Here is a 23265-nt window from a genome sequence, read left to right on the forward strand (position 1 = left end):
ATACCTGGGCAAGTTTCCACATTGCCAGGTTGATGCCAGTGTTGTAGCTGCACTGGAACAGCTTGGCTAGGGGCATGGCAAGTTGTGGAACACAAGTCTTCAGTACTTTTTGTTGGAATATTGTCAGGGCCCATAGCCTTAGCAGTATCCAGTGCCTTCAGCCGTTTCTTGATATCGAATTGGCTGAAGACTGGCATCTGTGATGCTGGGGACCTCTGGAGGAGGCCAAGATGGATCATCCACTCGGCATTTCTGGCTGAAGACTGTTGCACATGCTTCAATCTTATTTTTTGCACTAACGTGTTTGGCTCCCCATCATTGAGGATAGGAATATTTGTGGAGCCTCCTCCTCCAGTGAGTTGTTTAATTGTCCATCACCATTAATGGCTGGATGTAGCAGGACTGCAGAGCTTAGATCCGATCCATTGATTGAGGAATCATTTAGCTCTGTCTATCGCTTGCTGCTTATGCTGATTGGCACACAAGTAGTCCTGTGTTGTAGCTTCACCAGGTTGACACCTCATTGTTTATTTTTGGAATGCCTGGTGCTGCTCCTGGCATGCCCTCCTGCACTCTTCATTGAACCAGGGTTGATCCTCTGGCTTGGTGGTAATGTTAGAGTGGGGGATATATTGGACGATGAGGTTACAATGGTTGAGTTGGTTGTGGTTGAGTACAATTCTGCTGCTGCTGATGGCCCACAGCACCTCATAGTTGTCCAGTTGAGTTGCTACATCATCTAATTCCCAAACAGGCAGACTAACCTATAAGACATGTAACCCATAATCCTACAAATTGCCTTTTTTGCACAAAATTCAATGATTGGTTGGTTTAACATTAGAAATCACACATGACTAATCAATCTCTGTCAAAAGACTACCAGAACTTTAAGGGCCTGCTTGCAAAATTGCTTGATAAATTATTGGAAAATTGTCAGGTGGTGACAGGTTTAATTAGTTAGATCAATAGTTGATGTCAGAGGCCTGATATTGCATCAAATCAGTCTGAAGTCAAATATTAATTTAAAAAGAAGCAAGTATTGAAATCATATGCTTAATTGTACTGACAACTTTCAAATACGAATGTATTTCCGTCTGTGATAAAACTGTACAGTGACTTGACAAAATACCTGTCTATGTATCCTATGCTCTGTATAAAAAATACACTGAAAAAGCATTCACTGAAAACCTCATCCACGGGTGTGGTAAGAAGAGTCAGCAGCATTGTCAATGTGAGTAGTGAAGTGTTTTGGAGATAGTTTGCTGCTGGTGGCTTATTGAGACTTGGCAGCTTGTTCTCTGATCAGGAAATCTTAGCATTTTCAGGCTTCGTTTCTGGACCTACAGGTGTCTTCCAGGCCCCCTGAGGAGTCAGACCATGTGGACCCTTCCAGGTATCAGACAGGTATCATAAGGTATCCCTTACCCTGGTAGGCACCTCCTCTGAGGAGGGGCAAACAGGGGAGGAGGCCACATGTCCTAATGCAGCTTCCAGGAGAGCGACGTGGAAGGGGAGGTGCAGGCACAAGGGGTGCAGGGCTAGCAGGAAGCCTAAAGCAGAAGGTGCCACTACTCTGCTGCCAGGGTTTACAGGCAGTAATGCAGCTACCTCAATATGTCCGAGGTGCAATGCCGAAGGAGGTTCCACCTCTCAAGGGAGACCGTGACCTCCATTTGCCAGATGATTGGGCTTGAGATCAGCCCCAACTGTGTGGGTGGACACCCCATGCCAGTGGCTCTAAAGGTCACAGTAGCCCTCAACTTCTATGCCTCCGGCTCTTTCCAGGGCTCAGTGGGGGATCTGTGTGGAGTCTCACAATCAGCTGTCCACAGTTGTGTCAAACTGGTGAGAAAAGCTTTGTCCATTCATTACCGTATGGTTGAGGCCAGCCAGGCTGAGCGGGCCAGAGGCTTTGCAGCAATTGCTGGCTTCCCCCATGTCCAGGGTGCAGTAGACTGCACACATGTGGCCATCAAGGCTCCAGCAGGTGAGCCCGGTGCCTTCGTCAACAGGAAGGGCTTCCACTCCATGAACGTGCAGATAGTGTGTGATCACAGGATGCAGATTCTACAAGTCTGTGCAAGGTACCCAGGCAGCTCCCATGATGCCTACATCCTCAGACACTCCCAGGTGCCAAGGCTCTTCATTGCTCCAGCCCGACTGAATGGATGGCTTCTGAGTGACAAGGACCATCCCTTGAAAAGGTGACTCATGACGCCGCTCCATCACTCAAGGACAGAGGCCGAGCAGCAGTACAACAGGAGCCATGCCTCCACAAGGGTGGTGGTAGAGAGAACCATAGGTCTTCTCAAGATGCGCTTCCGATGCCTGGACCATTCAGGGGTGCACTATAATAGCCCGCCCAGAGTGGTTGCATGCTGCGCTCTCCACAATCTGGCACTGGCAAAGGGGGACTCACTGGAGGAAGAGGTTGATGCAGCTGCACAGGCCACAGATGATGAATCCAATAGTGAGTCAGATGAGGAGAACACTGAGGGTGTGGAACCAGACCTCGGTAACCTCCAGGGAGGCAGGGACATCAGGGACGCCTTGATCCAACAATCCTTCAGCTAGGTTGTCAAATAAGAACAACTCCTCATACCAAGGCTACCGCATCTATTGTGGATCGCAGAAATAACCCTTTCCTTGGCCCCCAAGATATACTCAGTGCCTGTGCAATAAAGGTTTGAGCCACCCACGTCCAGCATTACATATTGGCCTATCCTGTACCTACAAAACATACTCCTCTCAGCAGCAGCTCCTCCACCCTTCTGCCAGTGACCATGGCATCTGATGAGGGTTACAAATGAAACATACACAGGCCAGTAACACAAAAGCAAATTTAATTGTATGTTTGAAATCACATATTCTTGAACAGAAAGAAACCAGTGTTGGTAATCACACCATTAAAAAAGCAAAAAATGGGGGAACAAAAGATCACACGTGAGCTGTCCCTCTTGTGCTTAAGGTGCTTTAAACTTATGTTTATGGGTGCTATGTCTAGGTGCTCCCCCCTCGCTGGCACCGGCATTGGAGACAGCCTGCTGAGTGCTGTTGGCCTTGATGACCTTGGTGGTTGTCCTCTGGCCCATGGAGCCTGTGCTGGCCCCACCTGGGAGGGAGTGGCCAGTGGCACGGTTGGCATCTCCCCAGTCGCCGCAACCTCATCAGATGCCACGGCCACTGGCAGAGGGGCAGAGGAGCTGTTGCTGAGTGGAGGAGCGCCCTGAGAGGAGCCCGCAGAGACGACAAGCAGCTTGTGCGCCAATGTGAGGTCAGTCTGGACCTCCCTGATCACCATTGATGGACGGACACCTAGCTGGGGTACTGGGTGCCTCATCCATCTCACACACAGCTGAGATCAGTGCCTGTGTGAGGGCTTGCAGGTCCGAGCGCAACTCCAGGAACCCCTGATTCTGTTCCTGGAGCAGTGTCTCCATGAGAGTAGCCACTCTCTCCATGGAGGAGACATTGTGCTCGGCCATGAGGGTCGTTGCATTGATAATGCTCCAAAGGGGCCCCTCCGCCAGATCCTCCCACACTGGACAACCTCCGCAGGAGGGGTCTGTCAGGTTACAGCATGTTTGGGCTTGGACTTGGAGTTTTGGATATTGGAAGCTGTTCAGTTGGAACAGGGAGAGAAGGTGTTTACAAATTGAAGACTTGGAAGCCCGTATAGCATTGCTACCTCTACTGTATGCTGAACAGGATAGGAGGACTCTGTGCCCATTAAGGGAGAATCTTGAGGAAGAGGCTAAAATTATGAAGGATGTTCCAGGCTGGAAGGTTGGTAAGCGTGTTTACAACTCTGATCGCTGGCTCATGCCCTCGGTGGAGGAGCTGTTTAACCCACGACCTGAGGAGGAATACCTCCGAGCAAAGATTGGATTCCAGTGGTATGTGTGAGTGCCGTGTGAGGACTTTGAGCAAGGATCTGACCTTTGGCTCCCTAAAGGTCATCTTTGAATGAACTCTTGTTCCAAGTGTGGTATTGTTATTAAATCTGATGTATGTTAAAACAAAATCCAGCATCTGCTGCCTAATGTACGACTCCAGAGGCCCATCAACAGCTTTCGACTGAGCATCATCCCGGTCCCCAGCAGTCCTCCGACTGCCGGCACCCTGGGGACTCTCTGCCTCCGCTTGCACCTCAGGTGAGTGTGAAGTGCCCTCATTAATGTGTACCGAGATACTCGTCAGAAGCTAGGAATCGTGTGACGAGTAACCCAGTTCCTGACTCCCCAAAGCCTGTCCACCATCTACCAAGGTACAAGTCAGGAGTGTGATGGAATACTCCCCACTTACCTGGATGAGTGCAGCTCCCACAACACTCAAGAAGCTTGACACCGTTCAGGACAAAGCAGCCCGCTTGATTGGCACCACATCCACAAACATTCACTCCCTCCACCACTGACGCACAGTAGCAGCAGTGTGTACCATCTACAAGATGCACTGCAGGAATTCACTAAGGCTCCTTCGACAGCACTTTCCAAACCCACGACCACTACCATCTAGAAGGACAAGGGCAGCAGATAAATGGGATCATCACCATCACCGGAGAGCAAATGCCTGCTGGCGAAGCTAAAAGGGAGAAGAAGGGCATGTTATTAGTTTAAATCATCACACTGTCACTGTGCATGCCAGGCACCCTGGTGAGACCATGGAGATTTGCATCATGGTGCCCTCATCTTTCAATGATCAATGGGGACTCCAGGTTCGAGGTTCAGATCAATGAAGAGACAGCACTAGTATGGTTGCACAAGCCGAAATTTTCACCTCAGTGCTCTGCACTCTTACCTTCATCTGACCTCACCGCAGCCACTTGACCGATGTGCATGGCGCCTCTTGAGATCTAGTGCCTCCTGCTCATAGCGGGAGAGGATGAGGAGGTGTGGGGATCCTCCGCCGGTCCAGGACCTCTCAATATTGTCATGGAATGTCTTCTCCTGAAAGGACAGAGCAGCATTAATTAGTCCACTCTGTGCCTGCAGCTCCACTGCAGCCTGGCCAACCCCAGCTGAGGAATACCATGCAGGGCACATCCGACTCGTGGTCCTCGAGGTGCAAGGCACTCAGTCAAAGCAACAAGGTCTCACCCCCTTGGCCAGCTCCGGTGTGGTTGAAAGTTGGCAATCAGACTCTAGCACCCCTGAGCTCCACAGGGGGATGGCCAGCCCAAAACAATTGAACACACTGACCCATACCAACATGGTACTCACCTTTTCTGAGTGCAGCAGGTCATTGAAGCGCTTCCGGCACTGCACCCAGTTGCGCGGCACCATGTTGTGGCTGCTCACCCAGGCTGCCACCTCCTTCCATGCCCTGTTGGTGAGGTACGGTGGCCTCCTCCTCCCATATCTGGGGACAAGGGTGCCCTGTCTGGCAGCTACCTCCTCCAGGAGGGCAAGGAGGCACTCATCGGAAAAATGGCGTGGAGGGCCGAGTGCCACCCACCCCTACCCTGCCCTGCTGCCTGGCGTTTGCTGACACCCTGGACTCCATCCTTGCAGCGGTAGACAGATGTCCCAGCCTTCCAGGGGCTGCCTGGGACATTTTTAAACTGGACGCCGGGTCGTCATTGGACCCAGCGGCCGACAAGCCCCCGCCCCCTCTCGGCCCTTCCCAGCCAGTGACGAGCCACGCTTCATGCTAGGCGGGCCTTAATTGGTCCGGCAGCATGAAAGCACGGTCCAGCCCCAATCGTGGGCAGTGGTCAGCTTCCCGACTGCCCCCACCGAGCCTGCCCGATGAGGCCAAAATTCTGCCCTAAGAAATTCTCATGCCTATTTCAAACCCCTACACAGATCTTTAGGAGGTCGGTATCAAGTTACTGATAAGTACATGTCACTGGTTTGTTATTTGTGTCTCTCTGAGTTACCTTCCTATTATGGGTAAACTCTCAGTTTCTGCTTATATCCCCACAGCCCCCACACCACCCCCCCATCCCCCATTCCCCTGCCCCCCCAGTACTTGGTCATGGTCAAAACTTGCCATGTGAGAAATCACGGTTTTAGAACTACACTCCATGAAGAAAAACATTAACACACCAAACTTTAGGTTGACAGAATTGCTTTGCAGTAATATAAACTCTGCTGCAATTATATCAAGATCAGACTTTCCTTACTCAAAACAAAGCCATATCTCTTCACCACAGAAATACTGGTAATTAGTTGATGTATAATATCAACCCAACTGAATTGAGTTTTAACTGTTGCTTGCTAGCCATATGGCTGAGATCAGTAGCCTTTGTTAAAATTATGGAAATTATAGAAGGAGGTTAGTCAGCTGTGACTGGAGGATTAGAAACACACCTGTGTCACTGTTGGCTCTTTAACTGATTAATTTAAACCCTTTTGACTTTCAACTTCTCCCTTTTCAAATACTTATTTAATTTTCTATTGAGTTATATTATAGTTCCTGACTCCATCAAAACTTGTGGTAAAGTATCCCATTTTCTAATAGGATCATAAGAAGTGGGAGTAGGAGTAGGCCATTTGGCCCCTTGAGCCTGCCTTGTTATTCAGTAAGATCATGGTTGATCTGATTGTGGCACTTTTCTGCCTGCCCCCATCATCCTTGACTCTCTTGTAGATCAAAATCTGCCTAACTCAGACTTAAACATATTCAATGTCCCAGGCTCCACTGCTTTCTAAGGAAGGGAATTCCAAAGATTAATGACCCTCTGAGAGAAGAAATTCCTCCTCATCTCAGTCTTAAATGGGAGACCCCTTATTTTTAAACTGCCCCTTAGTTCTAGATACCCCCATGAGGGGAAACATCCTCTCAGCATTTATCCTGTCAAGACCCATCTTACATGTTTCAACAAGATCACCTCTCATTCTTCTATACTCCAAAGAGTATAGGCCCACGCTTACCTCATACAACCCCTTCAACCCAGAAATCAGCCTAGTGAACCTTCTCTGAACTGCTTCCAATGGAAATATATACTTCCTTAAATACGGAAACAAAAACTGCATGCAGTACCCTAGGTGCGGACTCATCAATGCCCTGTACAGTTGTAGCATGACTTCCCTATTTTTATACTCCATCTGCCTTGCAATAAAGGCCAACATTCCACTTGTCTTCCTATTCCTTGCTGTACATACATCCTAATATTTAGTGATTCATGTAAGGGGACACCCAGATCCCTCTGTGAGCATTCTGCAGTCTCTCTCTATTTAAATAATACCCTGCTTTTCTATTCAGCTGCCAAAATGGATAATCTCACATTTTTCCACATTATACTCCATCTGCAAAATTTTTGCCCACTCACTTAACCTGTCTATATCCCTTTGCAGACTCTTTGGGCAAAATTTTCCATGCCTGCTGGCGTCGGGTACCATGGCAGGCGTGGGCAGACAATATGGCAGGAAGGCCAAAAATCAGTTTCATGCTGTCGTGAAACCAGTTTGCAACCACTCTGCCCATCAATGGTGGGCTGCATTTCCCACCGCCGCAATCCAGGAACTTTATTGTAATACATCTGCATATCATTATAAGCCCAGCTCAGCGAAATCATCCCCCCACGCTGGATCATCCAAGGAGGTCGGTCTGATTGCACACCGACGTGTTTCACAATTGAACATAAGCGACGTGTACAAGCAACTCACTCGGGACTTCGAGGTTTGTTTACCTGCCTTGCTTCGGGCGGCACTCGTGGTCATGAGCGCCAGGCTTCACAGACAGCACCATATCACTTTTAGTGGGGTTCACGGGCAGGTCTCTACCCACCAGACCAACCATAAGGCGGGGGTGGCTTTTTAATGGCTGCAGGGCTCGGGCTTGCTTGAGGAGGGGGTAGAAGTGGACTCAGGCAAGGGAAGTGGCGGCAGGGCTAGGGCATTACTGGGGAAGGGGGGTATCCCAGGATGTGTGTGGGGGGGCACATGTTGATCTATGCAAGTTGCCTCAAGAGGGTGAGGGCTGAGGAGGCAGTCTCCAGAGGAGATGAGGCCAGATGGGGATGTGAGGGTGTGCGTGAGAGGGTGAGTGATGATGTCCATTGAGCTGGCAGTGAGTGAGATCAATATGTGATGGCCTTGTGAGTGTGTGAGTTTACAGTGATGAGATGGTTGCCTTACCCTGGCGGCACAGACGAGGTCATTCATCCTCTTTCTGCACTGGATGGTGAACCTCTTCTGTGCAGCGTTGGCACTGACCACCACTGCCACTGCCACTCCTGCGGCCAGAGCGGTGGTACAGGAGATTGTGGTGGGCTCCAACAGTGTCCAGAGGTCACCCCAGGGATGAGCCACAGATTCAGGGGCTGGAGTCTTCATGCCTTTTGAGGCCATGTCTTCTGTGCAGCACTCCTGGGCTGGAAATACTGCGAAACGTGTGTGTAGCTGCAGTTTAAATATAGCACTCGGCGTGTGGAAGCGGCGAGGTGATGGCGTGGTGGGCGAATGAGAGCCTGTTTCCCAAAATACATGATTAATGAGGCTGGATTGGGGCGATATGGTGCGAAAAGCTGCCATTGGGGCCAGCTGGTAAAACATTCTTTTTCCCGCCCGTTACTGCACTTAGTACAAATCTGGGATGATTCTGCCCTTTGTATCTTCCTCACAACTTGCTTTCCTACTCATCTTTGTACAAGCAGCAAATTTGGCTACAATACACTTAGTCCATTCATCCAATTCATTAATATAGATTGTAAATAGGATGCAAGCCATCAGGTCCAGGGACTAGTCAGCATTTAGTCCCATTAGTTATCTTAGGGCTGGATTTTATGGAGTGCCACAGACCCAATGCACCCCCAGATAAAATGTTGATGGGAGCCCACCTATGATCCCAATGGCTGCCCTGCAGCAACTTAATGACGGGAGCAGCATTAATTGCTTTTAGGCAAAATCTCACCCCGTCTTGTGTGAAAGTCTTGCCTTAGAGAGCTGCCAACCTACCAGAAGACTGGCAAATCTGTACTCCCAGCATTGCCAGCTGGGAGTGGTAGCAACTGCTGGGAGTACAGGGAGTTCCACCACTCCCGAGGGGCCCAGGTAAGACCAGAATCATGGGTCTCCGCAAGGGGAGGTAATGGGTGTGAGAGACCAGGTTCAAGAGGCCATGGAGAGGGTTAAAGCAGCAGATGACCTTGTTTGGGAGGTGGGGCAGTGGTGCCTCTGATGGGCCCAGGGGACAAGCAAAGCAAGTCCCTCCCCTTGCCCAACACCAGCCCATGCAGGTAAATCTGCTGGTCTTCCCTCATGGCTTGGGCCTCCCCCTGCTGCAGGTAAAATACTGGCAGATGTGGGATAAGGCCCTTAAGTGACCATTAATTGCCCACATAAGGGCCTCAACAGGGCCAAGGGCTGGCTTCCCAAGGGCAGGCAGGTAGGTGACAGGAAGGCCACCCACTGGATTCTATGTACCTCACTGCCTTCAAATCTGCTGGTGGGGGAGTGTAAAATCCAGTCCTTGGGTTGCATTTGGAGACTTCTTCTGTGAAGACATATACAAAATACTTGATCAAAGTCGCTGCCATTTCCTTATTTCTCATTACTTCCACAGTCGCATCCTCTAAGGGACCAATGCTTATTTTAGCTACTCTTCTTTTTGATATACTTTGAAAACCTTTTACTATCTGTTTTTATATTTCTTGCTCATTTTCTCCTACTTACAGTTCTTCCTGTTTATTATATTTTTAGTCATCCTTTGCTGGTTTCTAAAATTTTCCCAATCTTTTGGCCTAACACTGATATTCACAGAATTTTATGTCTTTTCATTCAATTTTGTACCATTCTTAACTTCTTAGTTAGCCATCGATGGTGCATCCTTCTCATGGAGTCTTTTCTTTTTCAATGGAATACATCTTTGTTGAGATTGATGAAATAGATCCTTCTGTGTTTGCCACTGCTTCTCTACCATCTTACCCTTTAACCAATTTTCCCAGTCCATTTTAGCCAACTCTATCTACATACACTTGTGATTGCCTTTATTTCAGTTTCAGTTGACCAGTTTCAGACCCAAATTTCTTGCCCTCAAACTAAATGTAAAATTCTATCATGTTATGATTAGTCTTTTCTGAGGATCCTTTACTATGAGGTCATTCTAACTCACTGCAATTTACCAGGTCTAAAATAGCCAGCTCCCCGGCCCGTTCCAGAATGTACTGTTCTCAGAACCTTTCCTGAAAACACTCTACGACCTCATCCTCCAGGCTACCTTTGCTGATTTCATTTGCCCAATCTAAGTGAAGATTAAAATCGCCCACGATTATTTCTTACAAGCCCCCATTATTTCTTCATTTATGCTCTGTCCTACAGTGTAGCTCCTGTTAGGGGGCCTATAAACCAATCCCACCAGTGATTTCTTTCCTTTGCTTTTTTTTTATCTCCATCAAACTGATTCTACATTTTGATCTTTCAAGCCAAGATAATTTCTTACTACTGCACTGATCTCATCCTTAAGTAACAAAGCTATCCTGCCCCCTTTTTCTTTCTTCCTGTTCTTCTGAAATATCAGATACCCTTGAATGGTCAGACCCCAGTCTTGATCGTCTTGCGACCGTGACTCTGTAATGGCTATCATACCCGACTAATTTATTTCTGTTTGTGCTGCCAATTCACCCATCTTGTTATGAATGCTGAGTGCATTTGATAAAAAGTCTTTGGACGTAATTTTCCAGCCCCCCCACTGCAAGTTCAATGGTGGGGGGAGTGGGGTTGGGGGGAGGTGGGGAGGTGGCATTAAGGTGGAGGGAGCTGAAATATCGGTTTCCCGCTGACAGAAAAGGACAGCAGGGATTTTCCAATTGTGCCCTCCACAGCGGGTCACAATTCCCACCAGAGGCCGGTGTGAAACCAATTTGCATCCAGCTAACAGGATGCAGATGGAAGCCCGACCGGAATCTTCCCCAACCCCGCCCGATCGTCTGCACTACCAGCGGAAAATCACACCAATCCAGAACACATCTGGACCAACATGGCGTGTACATGTCAGCACTTACCTGAAGAAGGCCTGGGACATTTCGTGGAGATGAGGAGAAGCTGGAAGCCTCCAGCAACCAGATCCTGGAACATCCATGCAGCACTGGGTGGGTGGATCATCAGCCACGTGGATCTTCTCTGCACAGCAGCATCCAGGACGTGGCTGTTCCCAGAGCAGCAACATCTTCCAGGGCTCAGATCCTCAAACTGCATTTAGGATGGTCCTTGAATCTCTTTCTTTAAATACAAATTTCAATATACCAATAATTTTGTGCCCATTATCCGGTGGAAAGAGGGAATAAACAATGCAAATATCCTAGGGAGAATAAAACCCAGAAGAGACATGATAGATATCATCAAGATCCGTAAATTGAGTTATTTTGGCCATCTGATAAGGCAAAACAATATAGACAGGACACTGTTTGAAGGCCTTATCAATGGTAAAAGGAACCAAGGAAGACCAAGAGTTTCTTGGATAAACAACATCAAGGAATTGGCAAACATGAGCTATCAGGAGGCGATGAGCTTACAGTAGATGTGACTGGTGCAACATTGCATCCAACCCTCGTCAAGAGGGAGAAGAAAATCGGGTGCTATTGAATTTAGGCCCCATTCACTTATACTAACACATCCTTCTCTATCAATGTATATCTTCTGAAATGCTCTAAAGTAGAAAAATCTGATTAAATGTGTGATGAATATCTAGTTTATGGTTGATGTTAATATTTTAGAGGTCATGTTTAATTCTGAGAAGATTAAAATTTAACTGCAGAAAATGGGATAAATGCAACCAAAGTGGCTTGGAGTCTATTACACTGAAAGTTGAGGCCATGTTGACATAAGTGGTTAACAGCTAGAAAGGTAAGGGCCATAAAACAGCAGGAGGGCTTACTTAGCTGGAGAATTTGTAAAGTGATGTCTTCATTGTTAGTAAAGAAATGCAGTCCAGAGGGATGTTTTGTTATGGGAGTTAGAGCTAAATTAATTTAAAAGCATTCGCTGAACCCAGAAAGACCACATCATCATGGAGATATGTGGAGCTTAAGATGGTTCTCTGGCTTCAATTTATCTGTGTGTTTACTGGGAGAGTGAATGTTCTGCAGCAGAGGACAAAGCTATACTGAAAGGGTGTTGTTGTTAGCAGGCTCCAGGCAGTTAGGGCTTGATGAAGCCCTGAGAGCTATTGGATGCAGCTGAAGGTTAATTGTAGTTTGGACCTCATGTGGTTTGCAGCTGACAGAGAAGCCCTGGGAGATGTTAGCAGGCTTCAGGCAGTTAGGGCTCAATGAAGTCCTGGGGAGCTGAGATGGTGGCAGAAGGACCCTGGTTCCATGCTAGTCATTTAGGGTTCGGAGAAGCCCTGGGAGCCATTTATAGCACAGTGCATCTGGGAGATTGGAGTGTGAAAAAACCCAGGGGCACTGCCAGCTTGTTGAAGCTTGTGGACTGCAAAAGATTTGGAAGTGTGCCGGCAATTAGAGATGGGAGTGCAGCTTTGTGAACCCCAAGGAGTGCAGTCTCAGATGAAGAGATTGAACCATTGGGAGGTGAGCAATCATTGAAGCAATCCAAATCAGAGAGGCTTATAAGGGAATTCAGAGACTAGATCTTCTAACGTGAAGAGTGGAAATCCCGCATGAGTGAGACAGAGTTTTAACAAGCTTTTGTGATTCACAGTGGTCACTGACATCAGGGTAGGTTACTGAAAAATCCATGGGATCTGTCTTGGTTGCATCTGCCATTAAATGCACAGTGTGGTGTGTTTGACCACAACTTCCCTATTAATTTATATTTACTTCATTAATGCTGAATGTTAGAGTATAAGATAGATATTGTAAATTGTTTTACTTATCTGACTTCGTATGGTAAAGTTTATTTTGTTTGTTCAAAACCATGAAATCTTGTGGCATTATTCTCTTAGTGGGTAACTGGGATTTCAAACTCTGTCTACTTTAAACAAAAAGTTACTGGTCCCTTAACCGGATCGCAACAAATGTAATTGTGTTCTGCAGAGTTTAGTATGTCTCAGGGCAGCACTTGTTATTTTCTGATTACGTGTGTTGGAAAATAATCACGAAAGAAATCAAAAAATATTTTGAACTATTTTTCACATTGTATATTTTCTTATATTGTTACGTCAGATAGGCCGGGAGAGGGCATTTCTACAGACCGCTACAGGTAAAGTGCTGCAGGTTGCTGGAAAGGTGATGTGCAAATCATAATATGGTCTTCAGAAGTAATATGGTCCTCAAGCAGCACCTACACTTGAATTGCGACTTGCTAAGATCATCTTGGCTTAAGCTGTATGCTGTCATACAATGTAGAAACTTCATTAATGGAAAATAAGTGAATGTGGCATTAAAAAAGAAGTTACCACAAGTGATAGCCCTTCAAGCAGTAAATCCATTGTCTAAAATGTATCCAAGTAGGTATTGTTAACAATTGACTTTTGAAAAGGTCACAGTCAAAGGCTTCTCCTACAGGCCAGTAATTTCACCATGCAATGATTCAGGCACATTAGAGTAGTGTAACACAGAATACTACAGTAGGCTTGTTTCCTGATATTGATAGCAATACAATTGGATCACTTCAGGAATAACTATTACTATTCATACCATGCACCCAAGAGTTAACTACTGTTTTAAATGGGGTCATCATTGACCAGAACATTATCTCGGTTTCCCTCCACAGATGTTGCCAGACCTGCTTAGTATTTTCCGCATTTCCTGTTTAATTTCAGGTTTCCAGCACCCGCTGAATTTTGCTTTTGTCGTATGATCTCATTGATTGACGGTTCCTATATTCTGATGAGATACACAATTTAAATGGATGAACCTGAGCGACAGTTTGATCTGCTTTCTTTATTCACCAGGCACAATCATATAGGGCACCAAATGACAGGGAATTGTCTGTAGATCAGTTTTCTACCTCTGTGGAGGTTAGGGTGAGGAATAGTCGGAGACTGTTAAAATAAATAAACCAGAGTTTGAAACTATGTTCAATGTGAGATCCCTACAACTGCTGTTCCCTTATAAGCCACTGGGTGACAGCACCTAATCACTGATATTAAGTGCCAGTTTTACCTCATGTTAGCCTTTTGTTTTTGTGGCCCCCTGAAATCAGTTGAGAACTTCTATTTTAGAGGATAGTTTAGGGGTTGGATCAACATGTAGTGAGACACTGGGAACACGTGGCCAGTAGCCAGGGAGCGAGATAAGGGTAGTGCAGGTGCAGTTGCTAGAAACACTAAGCAGGCCTGGCAGCATCGGTGGAGAGAGAAACAGGTTTGCTTTTATTTTAGAGCAGGTATCCAGCTCACCAGAGGGCAAGGTTACACATGAGTTCTACGACAGAGGATTAGATGAGGGCTTTGAAACAGAAGAATGATGTTGGGTGCGCCCACTGAGATGCTTGGCATATTGGCCGCCTGCCAGAAAGCTTGCAGACACTGTCAAGGAGCCTGGATGTGCCCAGCACCAACTTGGCACAGGGCTTTGTGCAGAGCTTGAAGCCCATCCTTTCTGGTGTGGGAGTGGTGGCCATCCCCAGGAGAATACTTGTGGATTCAATCATGATGCAGCGTTTGAGAGCTAATGTCTCAGCTTCCATTGCAGCACAATCTCTGGGTGCTGCAGTGGAAACTCAGATTGAAGTCATGCATGGTCACCTTGCAGCCATGCAAGGTCAGACTGCTGCCACCATTGCTGTGGATGCCAGTGTTCAAAGAGACTTGCAGGGTGTCACACCAGTCCTGCTATCTCTCCTCCAACACATTACTAGATTGCTGAGGTGCCGCCCAGGGGAGCGGTGGTGGAGCATAAACCTGCTGTCTTCTCTCAGGATGTTATAATTCGTCCTCTCGCCCTGCCACTCCACCAGTGCCCTTGCTGTTGCCTGTCAGCCATCCCAGACTTGCTGTCACTCATGTCAAAATGGGGCAGTCTGAAGCCTGGACTTCTAGACCCAGATCTGCTCAAGCTAATCCCCCAAGTACATCTGTATTCTCCCCCACTGAAAGTCAGCCTTGAATGTCACCAGCCACGCTGAAGCTACTGGGATAGCACTGTGTACACTAGGACAGGCAAAGGCACAGGGAAGAAAGGCACTAAGGGAATGCATAAGGATGATTAGCTAACATTTGTATGCAATATAGCATGATTTAATTTATAGATTTGATTTGAGATGTTTGTTTTGTGATGACTTTTATTTTAGCGTTGTGATCAAGCAAATCATGTGATGTTCAGTGACAGAGGGAAGGCAGTGTGTTAGACTGTTGGTGATTGGGGGATTGGAGCGGCTTTTCTGCTATCACAGTTGGATGAGTCACTCACAGGCATCCAAGCCAGAAAGGGGCTGTTTGTTCTCTCCTCCTTTCCTCCTACTCTTCCTCCTCATCTTCCTTCTTATCTCCTCCTCATCAGTTGGTTACCATAAAGCTGGTAGCAAGGACAGTGCCCTCATGGGAATGTGCAGCATGCAGCAGACCACCATGAATCTTGACATGCATTCTGCTGAGTATGGCAGATCTCCTCCAGAGTGATCCAGACAACAGAAGTGTTGTTTAAGCACCTCATTATCTGCTGCATCAAATTTCATTTAGCAGCATGGCTTTCATTGTATGCATGATGTTCACATGTGCATGAGCTGTGCACCATTGTCATGAGCCATGTTGTCAGAGAAGAACTCTTGTCACCCAGTAGCCACCCTCTGGTTTGTCATGGTGGCCTCCAATGCAAATGGCACAGGAGGTTGCCACAGAATGAAGGCATCATAACTGCTTCTCGGATACCTAAGACTGACCTGCGTAATACACTCTTTTATGGTGGTACACCAGCTGGACACTGAGGGAATGGAATCCCTGCCATTTGGGCTGGATCTCAGAGTTAACAAGCAGCACTGCAAAGTGGCGTGCATGCAGTCAGTAGCACCCTACACCATGAAGACGCCTGTAATGTTTGTAATGCTATGTTCACTCTGGCAAGGATGATATGTATTCAGCTTTCCAGGATATAAAGTCAGGGACCTCCCTTATGTAGCAGTGGATGGCAAACTTGGAGATGGTGTAAATATTTCCTGTTTCACATGTAAACACTTTCACCAAAATGGCGGCTTGCAGAAGAAGTGTGTGCTCGTCATTTTGATAGCAAAATGGAACACATATCTTTGAAAAGCCAAGTGATAAGGAGTCACTTTTCATGGCTTTTGATTTTGTGACTGGTTTCATCTGAGAAATGGGCATCAATCAGAGCAGAGAATTGTCAGGCTGGTTCCCCACCCATTCAGTCTTCCATGCACGTTTCTGGCAGGATTCTCTAATGCTGTTGGTGATGCCTGTTAGTTTTTCCACTTCTAATATTTTTGTCCTCGTCAAGCTAAGGGATGTTGGTGCCGTTCAGAGTGTTCAGAGATTGCAGAATAGAGTTTGTTCTGCTCTGAATTTTGGGCATGGAGGTCATGATTCACAATGTGCCCTCCAGCCTGTTCAAATCAAATTGGGCAGAACGTAATTTTGTTTGCCCATCTCATTTGGTTGCATTGTTCCCTTACTCAGCATGTTGCCTGCCGCTTCTGTGCACAGCAGAAGTCCCAGCAGCGTTGTTTGGTGATCGCATGCTGTAGGTAACCTGCTCCTCTAAAGTCTGTCTGCTTATTAAATGGAAGCTGCACACCTGAAATCATGACGAACAGGAAATCATTTTGAAGTATTGGTAGAATATCATAGCAGGCAAGGGAGAGGGTTCCCTGGTTTCGTGACCCAACACTGGTCAACGAGGAGGACTCCAGGAGGGAGGCAGTGTTTTCCTCAAAGCACAGCCTGAAGAGGGAATGGGAGAACCCTCACCCAGGAGGTTACTGCCTGGAGTGTCGCCCCACATACATGGCAGAAATGTTGGAAGAAATACAAAGCCCTCACATGGGTGGTCAAGGGGAGTAAATGCATCCCTCATAGTTAACCTGCCCACCACACCAACAACCCCCTGTCACTCTGCTCAACACACTATACCCTCATCACTCAGTCAGCATCATCCCCTGCCAATCAGGGCTCATTCCCAATATTCAAAAGATCAACCTCACCCACCTACATCTACCAATCTACCCAGCCCTACCAACACTCACCTTCATGTATTCAGCTATAGTAGACACATCACCCAAGCACAGTACCACACAATCTCTACCCTCTCTCTCTCTTGCAGGAGAAGGGCGCACATAACACCAGGGAGAGGCAGAAGGCTGGGGAGGGGCAGAGAGAAGCTCTACAGATCCATTCTCTGAGCTTCATTGAGGTAATGGTCCTATGTATAATGGGGCCAGAGGCCCCAGAGGGGGATGAGCTTGAGCAGATCTGGGTCCAGGATGATAGTAATTAACAGCCTTATCCTCCTTTTCAATTCCCTTTTCATCCTTATCTTGAGATGTAGCAACAAGCGAAAGCCAAAGCTGGTGTCACCATGGTAATTCTCCTTCCCTCACACTAACCCTCCCCTTGTCTTTGTATTCTTTCAGATACAGTTGCTGTCTGGCCAGCAGCAGAAGAGGCAGGAAGAAGAGGAAGAGCTACCCCAAAAAAGTAATGAGGATGCATCGTCACTTGATCTTACACATGCAGTCACCAATGCGGACATAGGCATTGTGAGGACCTTAGAGTCCAGTATAGTTTTGGGATCAGCACATGGTGAGTTACCAAGCTGCATTTGGGACAGGGGGAAAGGGCAGCTTGTGTGTCAACTCCCTGGAGGGCGGAGTTGCAGACGAGTTCTGCTGCAGAGGACTCAGATAAGGACTTTGTTTGGGCAGTTTGTTGGAACACGCACACTGAGTTGCTAGCCTGTCTGACAGCCTGTCACAGTAAAGGAGCATGGAGGAGTCCAGCTCCAGTGTAGCAGAGGGCACTGTGCAGAGCCTGGATGCCATCCTTTCCAGTGTAAGTGCTGGCCAGCTTCATGGCAACGTGGAAAGATGCAAAGCTGGTTCTGCACCCACTAATAGTATCCTTGCACTGAATCTACAAACTAAGGTATTTATTCCTCCATCTATTGCAGCAGCAATGCCAATGCAGGCTGTAGTTTGAAAGAGACAATGTGGCTGAATTGTGCCATATGCTGCAAAGCGGCCTGCCAAAATCATTCCCTGCATGGGGCTGTAAAGCTCACAAATTAGGAATTAGTAGGATATGGTACCAAACTAGTAATCCAGAGGCCTGCAGATATGAGTTCAAATCCTACCATGGCAGTTGGGGAATTTAAATTCAGTTAATTCAATAAATCTGGAATAAAAAGCTAGTATCATAATGGTGGCTATGTAGCTACTGGATTGTCGTAAAACCTCATCTGGTTCACTAATGTCCACAAGGGAAGGAAATCTGCCACCCTTACCCAGTCTGGCTGATATGTGACTCCAGAGCCCAGCAATGTGGCTGACTCTGAACTGCTCTCTAAAATGGCCTAGCAACATACCAAGCCGTTAAATTAAGGGTAATTAGGGATGAGTGATAAATACTGGCCTTGCAAACAATGCCCACATCCATGAATGAAATTTTAAAAAGGCTCTTAGCTTCCATATTCCTGGACATATTATAAACAAGAGTTTTAAAATGATTGTCCAATATTTTTTCTGTGTATCTTCTAAACTTATTAGTGGGAAACTACCAGGTGCATTCACTATATTTTATTTTATTTTATCTTTCAGGCACAGGCGGAACATGGGTTTTGCCAGCAAATTCCTGGCTGTGATTCAAAACTTGAGCATTCATCTGGGTAACACAATGAAAGTTGTCCTGGTGGGGGCAGCAGGCCTTTTTTTCTTAGTATCCATGATAATTCTCGGGTGGCAGATCTACCGATACTGTAAACACAGAAAAGCAAAGAAAACAAAAGGTGGGTCCTGGGTAAAGTCTAGAAAGAAAGTGTCTGAGATTATTCAATGCCTAGCACTTCATGTCAATCCTTCTTTGTTTGAAACTAAATACAACTCTAAAAACTATTGTCATCTTAACCCCTACCAGTGATGCTATGAGTGGCATGGCACATAGAGCGTAGGCAAGAAAGTGCTATCACCTCTCATTAATTGTAGCACTAGATTATTACATTGCTGTGCTATGGGAGGGTGAGAGTCAGTGAAATCCAGAATATCATTACTTTTCAGTCGTGCACCAGCCTCAGCCCCACACGCTTTTGCCACAACCTCGTCCCAACACTCTTGTTCCCACCTTTGAGGCCATGTCACAATGATATTATGTCACTTTGTCTCAAATTGTTAAATTCCATAGACCCAGAAAGGTCAGGGGTTTGTGCTATTTTGTAGAGTAAAGGGTTAATGGTTATGTCAATTAGATAATATTAATGATGATATAAGCATGACATCAGGGTCAGATGACCAAGATACTCCAAGGAAGCAAGGCACAGAACACCCTGTGTAAGAGAATAAGGTACTTACCATGAGGTCTTGGATGTAAATAGTTGTAAATAAATTGTTTTAAGAAAAACTTAATACTGACTATCTCTAAGTCACTCAGAGTGAGCAAAACCTCAATCAGCCAGAAGACAACACAAGTAAAGGGCAAGAAGCCAAACCATACCCAGAAAGGCTGGGGGTTTGTGCAGTTTAACACAGGGAACTGCGCTGAGGGAGGAAATGGTTGCTTGTCTCTCACAAATCTATCCCCTGCCCAGTGAGATTAGCAAAAAGGTAGAGCATGAAAGTAGGTCAGAAACAATCTTCAGCCACAGAGAGGGAGGACCAAGTCAGATGAGAAACAGCTTTATTTCATTTCCCCAAAATGTTTTGTTACGATCCGTGTAGAGACCCCTAACTTTCAAAAATAAATGAATTTCCCAGTGACCAACTCTAAACATCGCATGACAAGATTTCACATTTTAAAACTTTTGCTGTGACAAACAGGGCACAGGTCAGGAGTGTGATGGAATACTCCTCACTTACCTGGATGAGTGCAGCTCCAAAAACACTCAAGAAGCTGGACACCATCCAGGACCAAGCAGTCCACTTGATTGGCACCACATCCACAAACATTCACTCCCTCCGCCACCGACAAACAATGGCAGCAGTGTGTACCATCTACAAGAGGCTCTGTAGAAACTCACCAAGACTCCTTAGACAGCAAACCCACAACTCCTACCATCTAGAAGGACAAAGGCAGCAGTTACATGGGAACACCACCACCTGGAAGTTCCCCTCCAAGTCACTCACCATCCTGACTTGGAACAATATCACCCTACCTTCACTGTCACTGGGTCAAAATCCTGGAAATCCCTTCTGAACAGCACTGTGGGTGTACCTGCACCACATGGACTACAGCAGTTCAAAAAGGCAGCTCATCAGCAATTAGGGATGGGCAATAAATGCTGGCCTAGCCAGCGACACCCACATGTCATGAATGAATAAAAAAGAACACTATAAAATCAACATAGACTAAATATTACATAATTGGCATCTAATACACTAAATTACAGAAAAGGTATTCCTTATTAGCATCTTAATACAATCGAAAACGTATTCTATGTCTATAACTTACACTGCACTCTCAGCAAAAATGTAGTCTTGTTCTTAAAATACCAAGCTCCTCCCGGCTTTAACAGGATCTCATCTCTCTGACCCACCAGGGTGAATCTTCCCTGTCCTTTTAAACAAAGTCCCTTCAGTCATACCTTTCAGCATAATCAAATGGACTCCTAGTAGCAAGGTATTCTCGAGTGATTCTATGGTTTTTAACTCTTCACAAGTGTTCTTTGAACCAGGAATCTATCCTTACCAGTGCTTAGCTTGTTGGTTAACCTTAAAATGGTCCTTTTCCTCTGCCTGGCATGACAGCACCCATTTCCAGTCTTTGTCTTCAGATCACCCTGTCTGACTGAGACTCCTGTGCTTCCAAAATCCAGTGGTCCTTTGTCTGAGAGTTACTGTGTCAAGGAATTCAAAACTTGCACCTTACTTCCAATAAGTTTCAACCCAGGCCATTGTCCCAATGGATGCCAGGTCACATGGGCTTGTCTCCAGGCAGATTTAATATGAGGTCATTTGAGCTTGTCTCCAGGCAGATTTCATAGGAGGGCACATGTCCCACTACAAACTATTCCATTTTATCTTGCATTGAAGACAACAGTTTAAAACATAATCACCTAATAAGGTTCAGCAGTCATAACAATTTTCATAAACTTGCAGTAGCGATATTAGACAGTAACATGAAATCAGTTGCTCAAATCTGAGCACCACAGAACTCATTGCAATTTATTTAACTTCATATTGCTTTATTATTTTGCAGAGTTTAATAGTTCAAAGATAAAGGACAATTTCCTAAAACGCTACAGCTGGCAGGGTGGCATGAACTTTTCTTTTAGGGCTGGGAGGAGCACTCTTGCTCTTCCTTGTCCCACAAAGTTTTATTTTGCTAGTCTCTCCCAGGCCTGATCCCCTTCTGTCCTGGTTAGCTTGAGGAGAAAGTTTAGGCTTCCCTGGTCAGGCCTGACTTAAAGTTGCAGTCATCACTCAGACATCATCAGTATGAAACATACAAATGACCCTGTCCAGTCTTGTTGGGTGTCCTTGCCAATTGCTTAGGAGAAAGGATTAAAATCACTGAAGGTGGGATCCTGGGGTGCTAGAGGTCGGGTAAGTAACAAGTGACACTTTAACTTCTTATCTGCTGGGGTTACACGCTAGCATCAGAGGACTGAGGCATGAGGAAATGCCGGAGAAACTCAGTATTTGGAGGGTCTAAGAGAAAGGATGAGACAGCTGTTAGTAGAGCTGCACAAGATAGTGAACAGTAGGAAAACAGCAGATCTGGAACACCAATTCAAATAGATTTCAAATGCAAGTAGGGCAACTTTTGGAATAGCAGAGAGCAAATTTAGAATTGATGCCAGGAACTTCTCCTTGCACAGACTTATCAACACAGTATGTATTCCTGGGAATAGTCATGGAAGCAAAATCCTTGGAATCATTTAAGAAAACGTTAGATGCCTTGTTAGAGTTCTGTGAGTTGTTTGCGGTTGGATGAGTCAAAAGCTTTCCTCTGCAAATCTATCATGTGAACTTCTGAAATATTTTGTAACATAAACAGAAATAAATTCTAGTTTTTGTACACCCAGACTTAGGATATAAAAGCTAGATATTAAAATTCCCTGTACTTCCAGAACGAGTGCACTATCATTCTCTGCAGGCCATTGAATATTGCACGAGGGTGTTGCCAACTATTTGCATAATAATGTAAAAAAATCGGTGCTTGTAAACAAATTATCTTCATCTGGGATACTCTTAAGAAACGTCCAACATACTGCACCAGGGAGTAATGGGATCTCTAGGTTTGGAACTGTGATTTCCCAGTAAGTGAATGTCTACTTTTAATTATTCCATTATTATACTTTTCCTGCACAACTTTCAACTAATATTGTGTTTGTAGCAAAAAATGCTGTGGGTGAGACTGATTCCAAGAAACAATATACAGAAAAAAGCAACTTAACAACACGCAGTAACTCTGCGGACTTTCTGGGCATGTCTGATGAAGATGAGTATTCAGATGTGAAAAAACACGAACTCAAGGCAAGTGAATTTCAGGATTTCTACTTCACAAATTGAAAAAATTGCATCACCCATTGGTTAATGTATTTTTACAATCTAGTTTTTGTGCGTATGTGTCTTTTTTTTAAGGTACACAAGCTCCAAGAGAGTATACAAAAGCTAAGTCTTTATCTTCAAAGCAGTGACCCTAGAGATTTTAAGCTGATTCAATCAAACGACGATCTCGTCATTGACTCAAAGATTGAGCTTTCCGGAAATTTGAAATTTTCTTTATCATACGACAAAAAACAATCAGAATTACAGCTGACAGTTATAAAAGCATCTAATCTTCCTGCTCGACACGTTAGTCAGTGCACTGACTTTTTCACTCGGATAAAGCTATTCACCAGCTTACTTCAGTACCAATGTATCCTTCACCAATGGGACACGAAGATTGTGAAGAACACTAGAAATCCCTCTTTCGGAGACCAGTTTACCTGTTTAATTGAAGATGATACCTACCGGAAGGCTACTTTAAAACTCGAGGTACTATTTTAAATTTTAAATGCTCTCGCTGCCTTTTTATGTTTATTCGAATATGTCATGTTTATGCCAATATTAACAAGCCACTGAGTTTGGAGTTCAGGCTAACTGTTTTGTTGTATCTTGACCATAGTGTGGGCGGCTCTCTCATTGCTGCTATCCTTTTCCTGTTTCCACGCTCTCGCTTTGTGTAACAATCATAGACTGAATGGGTTATGGCTATATATCATTTAGCAAAGGACAGATCAAAATGTGTGAATGAACACGGTGATAAACCATATAT

The 23265-nt window shown here is 45.7% G+C and overlaps 1 protein-coding gene across 1 annotated transcript in view; it reads left to right on the plus strand.

The window, feature by feature from the left end:
• syt19 (synaptotagmin XIX) overlaps positions 1–23265 on the plus strand; it is a 76081-nt gene that overhangs the window by 13613 nt on the left and 39203 nt on the right. Inside the window, exons 2-5 of the mRNA XM_078549150.1 lie at positions 17430–17598; positions 18612–18799; positions 22342–22481; positions 22590–22985. Coding sequence (XP_078405276.1) covers positions 18625–18799; positions 22342–22481; positions 22590–22985 — 711 coding nt within the window. The 5' untranslated portion in view covers positions 17430–17598; positions 18612–18624. The remainder of the gene's footprint in view (positions 1–17429; positions 17599–18611; positions 18800–22341; positions 22482–22589; positions 22986–23265) is intronic.

The sequence above is a fragment of the Cetorhinus maximus genome, chromosome 9, assembly GCF_964194155.1.
Source record: "Cetorhinus maximus chromosome 9, sCetMax3.hap1.1, whole genome shotgun sequence".
Classification (NCBI taxonomy): domain Eukaryota; kingdom Metazoa; phylum Chordata; class Chondrichthyes; order Lamniformes; family Cetorhinidae; genus Cetorhinus; species Cetorhinus maximus.